We start from the raw sequence: 14,981 nt of genomic DNA, 5'->3' as shown, positions 1-14,981 counted from the left end.
ATTGGGCAGGGACCCAGATTGCTGTCGCTCACTGCTCTTGTTTTAGTGAGTGTTTGGTATTTATCATTATTCCCAGAGCATATGAATACACAAGGCTTTCTATTCTGTTCTCTTCTACTGACCAGGTATTCCTCTGTGCCGTAGAGCGATATAAACTGCTCGTCGTCCTCCAGTCAGAAGGGTTTGTTGATTTTAATCTTTTAGCCAGAGGGTAGGAAGTAACAATGACGATCTCTGCAGAGTGTCAGCTAAAGGTGTGTGTGTGTGTGTGTGTGTGTGTGTGTGTGTGTGTGTGTGTGTGTGTGTGTGTGTGTGTGTGGCATTCATGTGTGCTTTTCAAGTCAGCGTTTTGTATTCTACTGACCAGGTATTCCTCTGTGCCGTAGAGTGATACGAACTGTTCGTCGTCCTCCAGTTCCCGGGCGGCCCCGAAGTCTGTGAGCTTGTAGACGGAGCGGCCGTCCTCCCCGATCACTCGCATGATGTTGCCCGGCTTTATGTCTCTGTGCACGATGCCGTACTCACGCAGATGGTTCATGCCGGCGACTGAAACACACACGCGCACACACAGACACACACACGCGCACAGACACAGACACATGCACAGACACACACACACAGATGTTTGTTTACTGTTAACACGACTGTAGATTTCCAACCCGATTGGCATTGCAAAACCTGCCCATGTGTGCACATGCACACAGACACAGACACATACAAAGCACAAGTTTACTCTTACGTACTTTACATGTTATATGACTGTAATTAATTACGGCACTTATTATTAAATTATAACACGCTACTTTATTAACATCACCATCACCCAACACACTCAAACTCTGTCTATCTAACATGCGCGCGTGCACACGCGCGCGCACACACACACACACACACACACACACACACACACACACACACACACACACACACACACACACACACACACACACACACACACACACACACACACACACACACACACACACACACACACACACACAAACACAAACACACCTGCTATCAGGCAAGTGCATGCTATTTTCTAATCTTTTGGCATCCAACGGAGGAGCTGGCTGGTACTGCGCTGCCTGCCCACCACGGCAGGAATCTCAAGCATACCTCCAGGAAGTATACTAGGCATAAAGATAATTTGACTGGACAGTATAACAACATACTCTACTGGATTTGAAGGATTTTCAACTGTTAATTTTGTAACTATCCGGCTGGAGCTTGCGGTTAGAATTTGCCAATCGAAAATACGCACTAGACATCAAGGCCGAGCATTTCTGATTGGCAAATCCGACTAGGAAATCAGGTGTGTCGGTTGCAAATCGCCAGTAGAAAATGCTTCAAGGCCCTACCGTGGTGCAAATGGTAGGGCACACGTCTGCTACATGGCTGACCTGGGCTCAATTCCCGGCCCTGGTTCTTTACGAGCTCCTCCCCGTCTCTCTTTCCCAACTCGCTTCCTGTCTCTCCTCCACTATCCTGTCTCATATAACCCAATAAAGGCTTGAAAAGCCCAAAATACTAAAAAAGATTAATATTTGAAAAAGCTTAAAATCTGTTAAATCAAATAGACTGGAGCCATTGTTGTTCATTCTCTTCAGCCATTGGCAGTGAAGAGCAGGTTGGTAGTCTAATGTCAGTTCTAGCCTGGAATCTGAAGCATGCAGCAGACTGTTCATGCCAACTAAGCCCTAGGGCCATTATAATTGTTCACGACTGATCCTACATCAACAGCAGTGTCCTGTCCAACAAGTGTGATGTAGCTTCTTTGCTGAAAAGACTCAAGTGCATCATGATAACATTGCTATGACATTACCGAGAGTACCAGAGTAAGACTTGGTGGTTATCACCATTTTGATGACATTAAAGTGTATATCTCAGTTTAATTTTTATTCAAAATAATGGAATTCCTGCGATAGTTCTACCACTTCAATTATTATCCATCTTTTTGTTCACGCAACAGGGCATCAGAAAATGAAATATAATGGTGAAAAGTGTGTATTTTCAGTAACATGTTCAAAAGAATTCTAATCTATTGTGTGACGTCAGGCGAGGCCATTCAGTAGCCCGCAGTAGCGGTAGCCCTGCATTCTGTACGGTGTATGATTGAATTATGCCGTACGGGTATGAAATAAATATCATTGGCAATATTATATCATGACCACTACAGGGAGCCATGTGACCGTGAGGCAGTAAAATAGCCTACCAGTGTTCGAATTATGCCGAAAATGTCATGTTTGGGGGGGGGGGGGGGGGTTACGATTGCGCTTGCCTCAGAGTGCGAATCTCGAAAGCTTGAATTTGGAGAAGTAGGCTACCATGTGATTTCAAATTTCAAGTAGGCCTACACTACAAATTACGTGACATTGTTTGTATCAACCTTTAGTAGGTCTTTCACGCAATTTCAGCATCATGTCCAAGTGGGAAAGAATGTAAACAGCGACAAATAATAAATAAATAAAACCGTTTGGGTGAATCATTCGCTCCAAGCTTTTTAACGGCAAGGTACAAAGCAGTCGGCTTCTGTAAGAGTGCCAGAGATTATCAAATTCAAAGGACTGCAAAGCAATCTGTCTGGGCACAGCGGAAAGCACCTGTGCGGTCCACACGGCCGTCAGCAGAAAACGAATGAACCTCCCTTGCAATATGTCCGAGAACATCAGTACGCCGTATGTCAAAGGGCTCATTTGTCTAGGCTACTTGTCTCGAGCACCAAGTTTCATTGTCATTGCCGCGAGTTTCTGTCAAACCAAATAGTTGAGCTGCACAACGTGACACTATCATACACAACATGATGAAGCGCCCCCCCTCACGTTTGACATCCTCGGATCGAAGTCTCATAAGTGGGTAAAGACCGTGAACATAGTGACACACACTTCACAGTGGTGTTGGTGAAAACGAAACGAAGTTGCCTCCCACGGCCCAAACGCAAAATAATGCAGAAAATTGAATGCCCCCCTCAGTTGTCCTGGCTAGGGCAACTGGCGCGTTATCACTGCTTCTTATTCAATGTACCAGCACTTGCATTGTACTCGCGCTGCACTTGTCTCACAATGCAATCAGCTGCGTGCTCCGGGCCAAATAGTCAACTCTCCCACTTTGTGGACACAGGAGGGAACAATTTGAAGAACGCGTTTCAGACGGGCGGACGGACAGACATAGGACGCTGGGACGCATCTAAAAACGTGGATCCAACGCGCGTAGTAGGAAAATAGAGACTGAAAAGATACAACCAAAAGGCTCTACTCGAAGGCTCCAGCTAACGCTGTTGAAAGATTGTTTACCTCTCTCCCTGGCCATCTGAATGAGAGGTTTTTATCAAACATCATACCAAATCTATAAAGGCTAATTTTGGTATTTATGTTTATTTTTGATCTGGCGATTATTGTTTTACTGTCTTGCTTGAGCCGCTCTGTTTGGATTACTAGAAGACTTTCCATGGATTATCCTGCATCGTCTCAGTGTCGTGAGTAACCTGGAACAAATTAGGCTATATCATCAGAGGTGAGCTTAGTCACTTTTGACCGCGAGATAGGCCTACTTTGTTTGGAAGGCCTAGGCTACATTTGCGCCACACAACGTGGATTATTGAAACTGAAGACTTGATTTCTTCTATATGGATACTTTCGTTTGGTAGGACCCTAGGCCTATAATTACAGACAGTGCAGTTTTGTTGTGACACTCTGACTTTTTTTTTTTTGAAGGAATATAACCGAAATAGTCCCGCCGCCGCGTGGGTTACCTAGGCTATTGATTTGTGACACGCATGTGGGTGACCTTTACTGAAGTTGCATGTAATATATTCTATAGGCCTAGAACAGTCAAAGGAAATTGAAAATAGGCCATGTGATTTTTACAACAGCGGCATTGACTCGGGTGCTATACTTTAGCCTACTGTTTTGCACCTAGGAAAAGTTTGACGCAATTTCAGCACCATGGACAGTCACTCCACAGTCGGGCAAATAGCACCACATTTTAGGCTGCGCAGATCATTTCAAGAGACCCGTTTGTGCTGTTTGTAATTTAGGTAGCCTATTGCATTTAGCTGACACGATATTGGCTGTTAATTAAAAATGATTATGAAGGTACTAAAAAAAGAAGCCCATGTCGCGTAGTCTATAGGCCCAAGCAGAATTTGCAACCCTGCATGAATAGCATTTCTACTAAAACTAGTTGGCCAAAAGTTACTAAATCATTTGGAAGTTTTTACAGTGTCCTGTATGAGAAAAGCCGCACGATTACCGGTAGTTGCGATCTCTATTATAGGCCTAAGGCAGGCCACGGCCGTTATATCATTAGTAATCGTCACCTTGCCTATGTAAAATTCCAGGCAAATAAAATTAGAACGTTCACAGATGGCCTCGCCTGACGTAGTCGCCAGGTTACGGTTAAACCCACATTTGCCACAACAAACAACAAAAATCGTTGTTTAACATCGTTTTTGGAGGGACTTATATGTGTGGATCATTTATTGAATACAGTGTGTACACATTGATCCAAAGTAGTGGTTAACCTGCGATATACACTTTAAGGTTATAACATAAGCTCTGCGCAAAGGGGTTCATTTCGATTTAATTTATGTAGATATAGATACAGTATGTGTGATATTTGTACTGTATATGATGAACTTGCTAATGGGCAATGGATTTTTTTGTTGTCATTTTTGATTAATAAATTATCTAGTTATCTCAATTCTACTACTCTGCATTACATGTATGAGGCCGGACCACTGGTCAAATCAGCTCAATAGTGAGACGTAAATGTTGTTAATAAAGAGCTACTTTGATTTAGTTACAGTCTGTGAGGACAATGGAGGTGCAATGGAATCAGGATTTGGAAAATCAAAAAGGGAAAGTGAAAGTGGGCCATTCTAATCAGGATGCAACTATTTCTGGAAACCTCAAGAGTCACTATCGTCTGTTTGTGCCTGTGACTGCTGTTATCTAGCCTATACTAAAATGCAATTTGATTACTCTCATGTTTTACTTGGGACTTAGCTGAGCTATAGCCAGTATATGAAAGCTCAAAGTTCAAAGTCTATTGCCCTATACTGTATGATAGGTTTCGTTTGTCAATAAATACAGTGTACATTAACAATTCAGCTGAACGAGATAAAGCCTACCTACTGTCTAAAGCCTACTGGACAGACAGCCTGAAAAAGTCCTAAACATATATTCCGTCACTGGAAAGACGGAGGAATTTAAGTAAGAGGTAACACCAACAACATAAGTACTTGGGAATTCCTTCAGGAATTGCGCTATGATCCTGGGGCAACAAAAGACGCTGTTACTCTATACTTCTGGAAAGAGCTGTGTCAATTGTTCACAATGATACATTTTTTCCATGAAACTGAATGAAGGTAGTGTGGCATACCATGGGTGACTTAACGGATTTGGTGTGTTGCAACTGGCGAAATGAACTTTCCCCCCCAAGCAAAAAAACAAATAAACATAGAGTAGAGTAGCAGGGGATAAACAGTCCAATACAAAGGCCAGAGGGGTATCTAAAATTATGTAGAGGGACTTACCTGGGTATACAGTCCCAGGAAAAAGTTTGTACACCCTTTGAAATTTCGTACATTTCTGTCAAAATTGGTCATAAAGCATGGTCTGATCTTCCCGGAAATCACAAGAAGGAACAACCAGAGTCTGCTTTAACTAATTCAACCCAAACGTTTACAAGTTTACATATTTTCATTGGCCATAAGATGTAAACATTCACAGGACAGAAAGGCATAAGTAAGTACACCCTTGCATTCAATAGGTTTTAACCCTAAGTTTGTCGCAATAACCTCAACCAGATGTTTCCTGTAGTTGCAGATCAGATTAACAAAACAATGTTGTTGTCGATGTATCTTGACTCCCTCTTCTTTAGAAAACTGCCCTTCTTCAGCAAGGTTTCTGGGATATCTGGAGTGAATAGCTTTCTTGACTTCATGCCATATCATCTCAAATGTTTTTTGTCAGAGCTTTGACTGGGCTATTCCAGAATGTGTATTTCATTGTTATGAAGCAATTCAAAAGTCAATTGCCTGTAAAATATGGATTGTTGTCCCATTTCAGCACCCATCCTCTTGTGTGCCTCAACTGTGTGACAGACTACCTCACATTTTTTCTGTAGAATATCTCAATAAACTTCTGAGTTCATTGTTCCACTGTGTTGTAGAGTAGCCTCGAGGCCAGGAGAAATTGAGCAATGCAGTGACACAAAAAGTAGGGGTGAAAAAATGATGGGTTTTTATTAAACCAAAGTCTCAATAAAGTGCAGAAAACTATATACAAAAGTAAAGAAGATGAGAAGAAAATAAAATAAGAACGTACAAAAAGTAAGCTAACAAAAAGAAAATGGTGGAGTCAAACACATGACTAAAAAAGAGCCACCAAAAGGAACCCAACACCTTGCATCAGGTGGGGTGACAGCACTCATGTGCTTCAGAAACAAAAATGAGCCTCCTGAGTTCCCTACACCGGGATTCAAATAGACAAGGCAGTCAAGACATTAGCCAATCACATGGCACTACCAATTAGGCTATTCTAATTGGAAATCATCTGGCTACACAGCCAATTGAGGGCACCTCGTTAAACCAGCCCATTAAGGGCACATGCGCATTCCACCTTAACACAAAGGAAAGTAAATTAGGCCTATTCTTAAACATACAAACAAATCAAGAAAAACAAAAGTTACAGTACAGCACCTATGTGCACCTAGGATACTGACTTTCAAACACATGAAAAAGCAAATAAAGAAATCCGAAAATGAATTAAATTAGTGCGGTGGGGCTCACACCGTCACACACTGATAATAGCAAACTGACAAGGGCCTGAGGCACCAAGGTAGCCGCATATAATGATGCTCCCGCCACCATACTCAAAAGTGGAGAGATGATGTTTTGGTGAAGGTGTGGTTCTCCAGTTCTCCTCCAAACATGATACTATGTGTTCCCCTGAAAAATTCAACTTTGGTTTCAACGTTGGTCTACAGAATATTTAGCAGTAATTTTATGAAGCATATAAATGCTTTTTCGCAAACCTCAAAGGTGCAGCAACATTTTTTTGGAGAGAAACCCCATTAATTTTAGATTGGAAGAATGAACCACATTTTTAGCTATTCTTGATTACATCTCCACTTCTGAGTATGGTGGCGGGAGCATCATTATATGCGGCTACCTTGCTGCCTCAGGCCTTTGAAAGTTTGCTATTATCAGTGGAGCAATGAACTCAAGTTTATTGTGATATTTTACAGAAAAAAACGTGAGGAAGTCTGTCACACAGTTGAAGCACATAAGAGGATGGGTGCTGAAATGTGACAACAACCCATACTTTAGAAGCAAATCGACATTAGAATGGCTTCATAACAATGAAATACACATTCTGGAATAGTCCAGTCAAAGCCCTGACTAAAAAGTAAAATGAGATTATATGGCATGAAGTCAATAAAGCTATGCACTCCAGACATCCCAGAAACCTTGCTGACGAGAGGCAGTTCTCTAAAGAAGAGGGAGACAAGATACATCCAGATTGTTTTGTTAATCTGATCTGCAACAACAGGACAAGTCTGGTTGAGGATATTGCAACTAACTGAGGGTTAAAACCTATTTAATGCAAGGGTGTACTTACTTATGCCTTGCTGTCCTGTGAATGTTATAGCCTTATGGCCAATAAAAATATGATAACATGTAAATGTTTGTGTGGAATTAGTTAAAGCAGACTCTGATTGTTCCTTCTTGAGATTTCCGGGAAGATCAGACCATGTTTTATGATAAATTTTGACTGAAATGTAAGAAATTTCAAAGGGTGTACAAACTTTTTCCTGGGACTGTATGTTATGGTCAGAACTAATGGGACAAAACTCTCCAACAGAAAGGAGGACCAAATAGAAGCCTGATACTACTGTATCCTAAAGGGTTTAGCAGAAACCTGTGGTTATTCAACTTTCTTTATTAGAGGATAGCCTTTTGAGATAAAAATCTCGTTTTCGAGAGGGTCCTCATCCATTTAAAGAAAAACTACCCAACTGGTAACAGGCTACGGTAACAATAACATACACAAGTACAATAAGTGCATGTGGAGGATGTAATAAAAGGTTCTTTTACCTAATCATTTTACCATGCCACTTGACAGAGGGCTAGAGAAGGGAAGGGGTATTGCCTTTGGTTTGGTTTTGGTATAACCGATACAGTTCGTGTTAGAACGATCCCTCTAGTGATTGTTGCCAGAGTTCAGTTTTTTTCCTTTTCTTTCTTTAAATCAAATATTTAACCCAAGGATGACCACTTATCTGCCTTTGTCTTTGTATTTACATTTGTGAGCAGATGTGTTCATTCCAGGGTCAGAAAGTAAAAACCCCATGCTTTCCCAAAGTTGAGGTATCAAAGGCACTGATATACTAAAAGGTGGCTGCACCGAGTAGCTGATCTTCCCGTCTAGACATATTACAATCAGCTGATTCAGCTGCTTGGATCACATCCATGGTAAGGTTTTTTTGTACTTTCTCAATCCTGGATTTACACATGGGGAGTATTCCAAGAGCAAGTGATAATACGCCACGCTAAGTTAACCTGCAGGAAGTGGCGCACTTGCTAATAGATAGCTCAAAGTTGTCATTCTGTTAACCCTTTAGCTACCAGAAATTTTATAGAATAGGCTGGAATTCAATCAAGAATTCTAAGGAAAATTTTAAATTTTGGTCATATTTTAAATAATGTCAAATAACTTGAAAAGAAATGAAAAGTGTCAATTACAAGTTACTTTCATATTAAAGTAGAGAAAACACTTCCAAATGGTATATCATTTATGGATAATTAATTGTTCAGTATTCAGTACCTTTGATGTGGATTAAATGATAAAAATGTGATAAAATCCGATATTATCTAGGCCTATCTATCTATATATCTATATACTTATCTATCTATCTATCTATCTATCTATCTATCTATTAGAGGTGCTCCGATTGCTCGGCTGCCGATCATGACCGGCCGATAATGGCCAAAAATAGCCTGATCGGTGATCGGAAAAACATGCCGATCAAAAAACCGATCGAGAGATATTAAATTCCTCACGCAACCATTTGCCTTTACACCAGGCGCTGCATGTAGGCGCTGGCTCTGCACAGCTGCAACTGCACCAAAAGAAGGCATCTTTGCTTGTCTATAACTTTTCGCCATTCCCCGCTTCATTTCCACCATTCATAACCATATCTGCATCAACAATGATCTGATTTTCCGATCCATGCGGCGTTTACCTGACAATGTAATTTGCGATTGAGTAGCCTACTCGCCAGTGAGCCATGTTACGTTATAACCTGTGTAGTTGCCTTGGTCAGCACGCGACAACTTCACGTTGTCAGCACAAACATGTCAATTATTGTTTTCAAAGTTGTAATTGGCAGTCAGTCGATTAGTTTGATAGTCGCTGAAACACCATACGGCGACAGATGTGGTTAAAACTTGAGAGAGAGAGATTCAGAACGTAGTGGAGCACTGCAACTGTGGACGGTGACAGAGAGGGGAGGGGCTCTCCTCACGAGGCTGCTCATTTAAAGCGACAGGTTTTTTTTTTTCTCGTATGTGGAAGACTATTTGATGTAACGTTTCAGTTTCAATTCAATCTTAAATAGTTTAGTTATTCTATGCAATAACTTATACATTGATTAATACTGTAGACTGTATTACCAACACTAGTCTGAAAGATAATAATAATACCGGTAATAATAATAATAATAATAATAATAATAATAATAATAGCCTAATAATAGACATGTGCAAATTAAGATTGATTGGTTTATGGGCAGAAATGGTATTCAATAAGGATAATTAATAGGCTATTAAAAAAATAGGAAATCATTTTTGTGATCGGCAATGATCGGTAATCGGCAGATAAAGATTTTTGGTGATCGGTATCGGTGATCGGACCCAAAAAATGGTGATCGGAGCACCTCTACTATCTATCTATCTATCTATCTATCTATCTATCGATCTATCGATCTATCTATCGATCTATCTATCTATCCTTCCGTCCATCCATCCATCCATCCATCCAGGGTCAAAGTTGAACAATGAAAATGTGACGACAACAAATGTTGTTCACCCAGAAGTTCTGTTTTCAAGCGGTATGGATTATAATCCGATAACTGTAATGGACTAGCTAATAATGTTTGAACTAAACCATGCCAAAGACGTGTAAGGATAACCGTAGAAGTGTCCGCGATAGCAGACAGGACATAAATGGAGCTCTAAGGAAGTTTCCCCCCCAATTTGGCACAGGTAAGACAGGCCAGGCATCACCGACTAATAATGAATTGAAGTGCAACAAACACCACGTTGGTAGGCTATTACTGGAAGTTAGCATTCAACTCAACGTCTTCACGCATATTTTTATGAAGGACAACGTGGAGTAGTAACAGTCCTTGACTGCTTTGCCAAAGCTGACACGCAAAATGAGTATTGTTCCATGCTGCGCTTCCTTTACACGATGCGCCTGTTGCGCAGAGCTGTTGCTGTTCGTTGTTTCAGGAAACTAAGATAGTTGGATACCAACATATGGTTTGACTCTGAAAACACACCGAAGACAGTTTACATTTTTAATATGTAGCGTGTAGACATCGGCTGGACAGTTGTATTTGCTATTTAGGACCATGGCAGAACCCATCACAGTTGAACACCATCTCATAAGCCTAATAAAACAACATTATCTAAAAATAGCCTAAATAGTCATAAACATGTGCTGTTGACCATGAAAATAGATCGAAGAGGGTTGGAAGTTTTCATATTTAGTGTACATTGGTTGTAGAAGCAGAATGGTTGTGTTTGTAGCCATCCAATCTCGGACGGACGTCATTTGAATTGACGGCAGATTGCCTAGTCGCATAAAACGGCGCATCTCGTAATAACATCTAAAATACTGAAAAATAAAATAATATAAACATATAGTTTTTATACTGAAAGTATAAATGTGAAAATAGATCGAAGAGGGTTGGAAGTTTTCATATTTAGTGTACATTGGTTGTTGAAGCAGAATGGTTGTGTTTGTAGCCATCCAATCTCGGACGGACGTCATTTGAATTGACGGCAGATTGCCTAGTCGCATAAAACGGCGCATCTCGTAATAACATCTAAAATACTGAAAAATAAAATAATATAAACATATAGTTTTTATACTGAAAGTATATCGAGGAGGGTCTGTAATATTGAGCTAAAGGGTTTGAAAGCTGGAAAAACTGCATGATGACGGCCGTTCAGCCATGAAAATATTCCAGCCGGCCGCGGCCGTTATGGTACAGAGGCAGCCGGGCGTTCACGGCCGTTATGGTAGCTAGAGGGTTAAAGATGTCCTCTCAACGTCATTGCATTAATATTGCAGTGTTCCCCATTGTTATTGAATGTGTTAGGCGTTGGTCCTGTTTTAAAAAACGTTTTTTGCTTTGTTTCAAGCCGTTTTTGCAAGCTAGCAAGGTGGCTTGTGGAGAAACGAGAGGGTCTTCCGAGTTTGTCGCCTAAAACGCTCTCCGATTGGCTCCCTCCTCCTGCTTTGCGGAGAGATCATCTAAAGCAGGGGTGTCAAACACCCGGCACGCAAGAGGGTTCAATCCGGCCCGTATGTTTTTTATTTATTTATTTATTTTTTTCCTTTTTTTTTTTTCAATGAAATAACCGAAATGCGCAACTACGCCACTCGGGGCAAAATCGAGACCTGCATGGCATTAACCCAATGGTCCCTATACTGTATATACTGTATGTAGTAAAGAGCACATCACACTTCTATTATAATTGGTGAATTTATACTCTGACAGGCATTTGATAAAGCTCATATATAGACCTCATATATAGAGATCAAATGTTAATACTTCTTATTCGTATTGTTTTGGTATTGGTTATAATTAAATAATAAACATAATTGTATTTGTATTGGTTCCTATTAAGCTGAAACTGAGAACGGGATGTTAAAATGCGTGAAAATGCAGGAAATTACATCTAAGAAATACATTTTTTTCTGGGGGAAAACCCCCAGACCCCCAGCCAAAATGAACTGTCCAGTATTTAATTAATTGACGATTGGCAATGAATGAATGAAGTCAATGAAATTTTGCATGGGATTATCAGTATTGCATTGCTTTCTACATATTCAACACACTTAAAACGTGATAGTACTGATCACTAGTACTAATCCTCTGCTTTACGTTTTTTTTTGTTGCGATGATGTTACTAATGCGGCCCGCTTGAGCTCCACATGGGTTGTATGCGGCCCCCGGACCAAAATGAGTTTGACACCCCTGATCTAAAGTCAGAGTCGCCAACGGAGGTGTGCAGGCTCCATTCAGGGCTGTGCTCTTTAGACAGCGACCCTTAGGCGACCGACCAGAGTGGGACGGCTGTATGTATGAGGTTTTGTGCTCTGTGTGCATCTGAGAAAAGCAACCAGCTGATAGCTAAGCAAAGCTAGGTTTCGGGCCACCAGGCATTGCTGGTTTTGAAAACAAGCAGAAAAAAAATTACTCTACATGTTTTTAGAAAAATGGGTCGATATAAACCTTTGTTGGCAACGCCTTCTTTCGATGTGACGCAACACAGAAAGGCTTTCGTGATTCGCTCGTTTCTCTGCATTGTTTATATTAATTGGGAAACACCGGGAAATACAGCCAGCCGAGGTGACGCACCGCTATGAGAGCCTTGCATGTGAGAGTTTAACTTGGGGTGACCGTCCGATTTTCAAAAGGAGTGAGTAAAACTGTGTTTTATCGGAAGTTGGCCTTTAAGAAAATGAGGAGTCCATGCTCTTCTATTACATGTGTGTACTCTACTTTACAAAAAAACCCTTACTAACTCTTCTTTGCATCTGCACTTGTTGTTCTGTATATTTCCTGTGCACTTATATCTGCTAGTGATGTTGGCTATGATTATGTGGTCGTTTGTAATTCGCTTTGGTTATAAAGCGTCTGTCAAATGCAATGTAATGTAATGTAATGGTTTACCACTAGCTCAAGGTTAGCGGTCTTTTCTTACCGACATCCTGCAGCACGATGAGGAATTCGTCTTCTGGCAGACCGTAGGCGTTGGAGGACTCCTCCAGTACTGTGTAGAGGCTGCCACATGGACAATACTCCATCACCAACACCTTGTGTCTTGTGTTTGACTGGGGAAGGAGGGAGGGGAGGACATGTTGCATATGATTTGTATTGTATTTTACATTTTCAATAAGCCCAAAGTGCTACAGAGGCAAAACTTAAAAATAGTTATTAGAAGGAAACGTAATGAAAGCTATACAAGTTTATTTGTTTTAGAAAAATGATAAAAGTGCTGGAAACGCTGCAATTGTTCCATTCTTCCACACAAACATCCAGCTAACAGTAAAACAGCTAAAAGAAGTGGGACTGAAGAAAAATGATGTGGCATTCAGCTGGTCAAAATCTTCACCAGTAACTGCTTCCACGAAATGGGAGTATTTACAAAAATGTTGCATTGCAATGGTATGGCAGTAGCAGTGATACTAATGAAAACCAAAACAAAGCAAAACCACAAACATGACGAGAATATGAGACAATAAAAACTACAAGGAGAAGTTAAAACAAGAAGAGAGAAGTAGATGTGTTATATTTGCCCTGCAGTTACCATCAGCTATGTTAACTAAACACACACACACACACACACACACACACACACACACACACACACACACACACACACACACACACACACACACACACACACACACACACACACACACACACACACACACACACACACCAATCCGCCTACGCGTTGAACTGTTGCAATATGCAGACAAAGTCCTAACCTCACACTGCAAGGCTACAGTGCACGTTTGTGTTAATGCTGAGAGGTGGAATGGCATTTTCAAATCCATTACACCTCGCCAAGTGAGCAGAAATTCAATCAATGGAGGGACTACGGGTCGGCTGTGGTTGTTGTTTGTTCTGTGTTCTTTGGTCTTTCTGAACTTGGGTCTTTCATGGATGATTGGTACCCATTGCGGTTCTTTTTGTTTATTTTTAAGTACATAATATTTGGTATTTTTGTTATTGTGTCAGGACAGTGAAGATGTGACAGGAGAGTAGTGTGGGGAGCGAGAGATGGCAAAGGGCTGAAAAAGGATCCAGGTCGTACTCAAAACATGTACATGATGTGGGTGCTCCACACAGTGCGCCACAGCACTCCCCACCTATTGTAGTTCTGAAACGTTTCTCAACCTTCTCGTCTCCACTGACCAACGAAAGAACTGTCCAAAACTAAGTAAAACACCAACATAACGGAAAGCCAGGTGTATAGTCGTTGTGGGTGTGCCTCTACCGGCTATGCCATGAAGAATGGGTCTTTGGCAATGTCTTGCGATCAAAGTTCATGTCTCATGCCTCATACACCCGGGCTCTCTTACATAAGGTGTTGGTGGGAAACCAAAGAACTTGCCCTTTAGGGCAACGGCAGGTAATATACTACTTATAGATCTCTCTATCTATCTCCATTTCAGGGGCTCACCAGACAAAATAAAAAATACCTGGCGAAATACTGTATAACCAAGGTTGATCATCCGCAATGACCTCAATCATATCTTAGTCCATAGTTAATTCAGTTTTTTGTCTCGCATACAACCCCCCCCCCCCCCCCCCAGCCTTTTTGTCATACCATGAGTAACCCCTCACTCATGTTCTACAGCTCTCCTTCCTCTATCCCAATATGTCTGATCCCTACATCTGTTTATAATACATTTTCCTGCGTTTCCCCCTAGTGCAGGAGTATTCAATTTAAAGTTACAGAGGGACAGTTTTTCAAATTCCCTCAAGCGAAGGGCCCGAATATACAATCTGTATAACTGCGAGCAGCACGGTGGCTGAGGTTAGGGTGCGAAACAAGCGGATAGCTTTTCAGGCAGAACAGATATTCACTTCTCTATTTCTTAGTAGCCTTAGGATGGTCTATTTATGACACTGTTTTAGATAAGATTTCACTTTTTTGTGAATGCATA

At 41.1% G+C, this 14,981-nt stretch overlaps 1 protein-coding gene across 1 annotated transcript in view; it reads right to left on the bottom strand.

Moving 5' to 3' along the window:
- Positions 1-14,981, bottom strand: part of tbk1 (TANK-binding kinase 1) — a 53,904-nt gene that overhangs the window by 34,039 nt on the left and 4,884 nt on the right. Inside the window, exons 4-5 of the mRNA XM_063217238.1 lie at positions 13,007-13,136; positions 365-546 (exon numbers count right to left, since the gene is read on the bottom strand). Coding sequence (XP_063073308.1) covers positions 365-546; positions 13,007-13,136 — 312 coding nt within the window. The remainder of the gene's footprint in view (positions 1-364; positions 547-13,006; positions 13,137-14,981) is intronic.

Source organism: Engraulis encrasicolus, chromosome 15 (genome assembly GCF_034702125.1).
Source record: "Engraulis encrasicolus isolate BLACKSEA-1 chromosome 15, IST_EnEncr_1.0, whole genome shotgun sequence".
NCBI classification, from domain to species: Eukaryota; Metazoa; Chordata; class Actinopteri; order Clupeiformes; family Engraulidae; genus Engraulis; species Engraulis encrasicolus.
The sequence above is the reverse complement of the archived record's forward strand: the minus strand, read 5'-3'. Positions and strand labels throughout refer to the sequence as shown.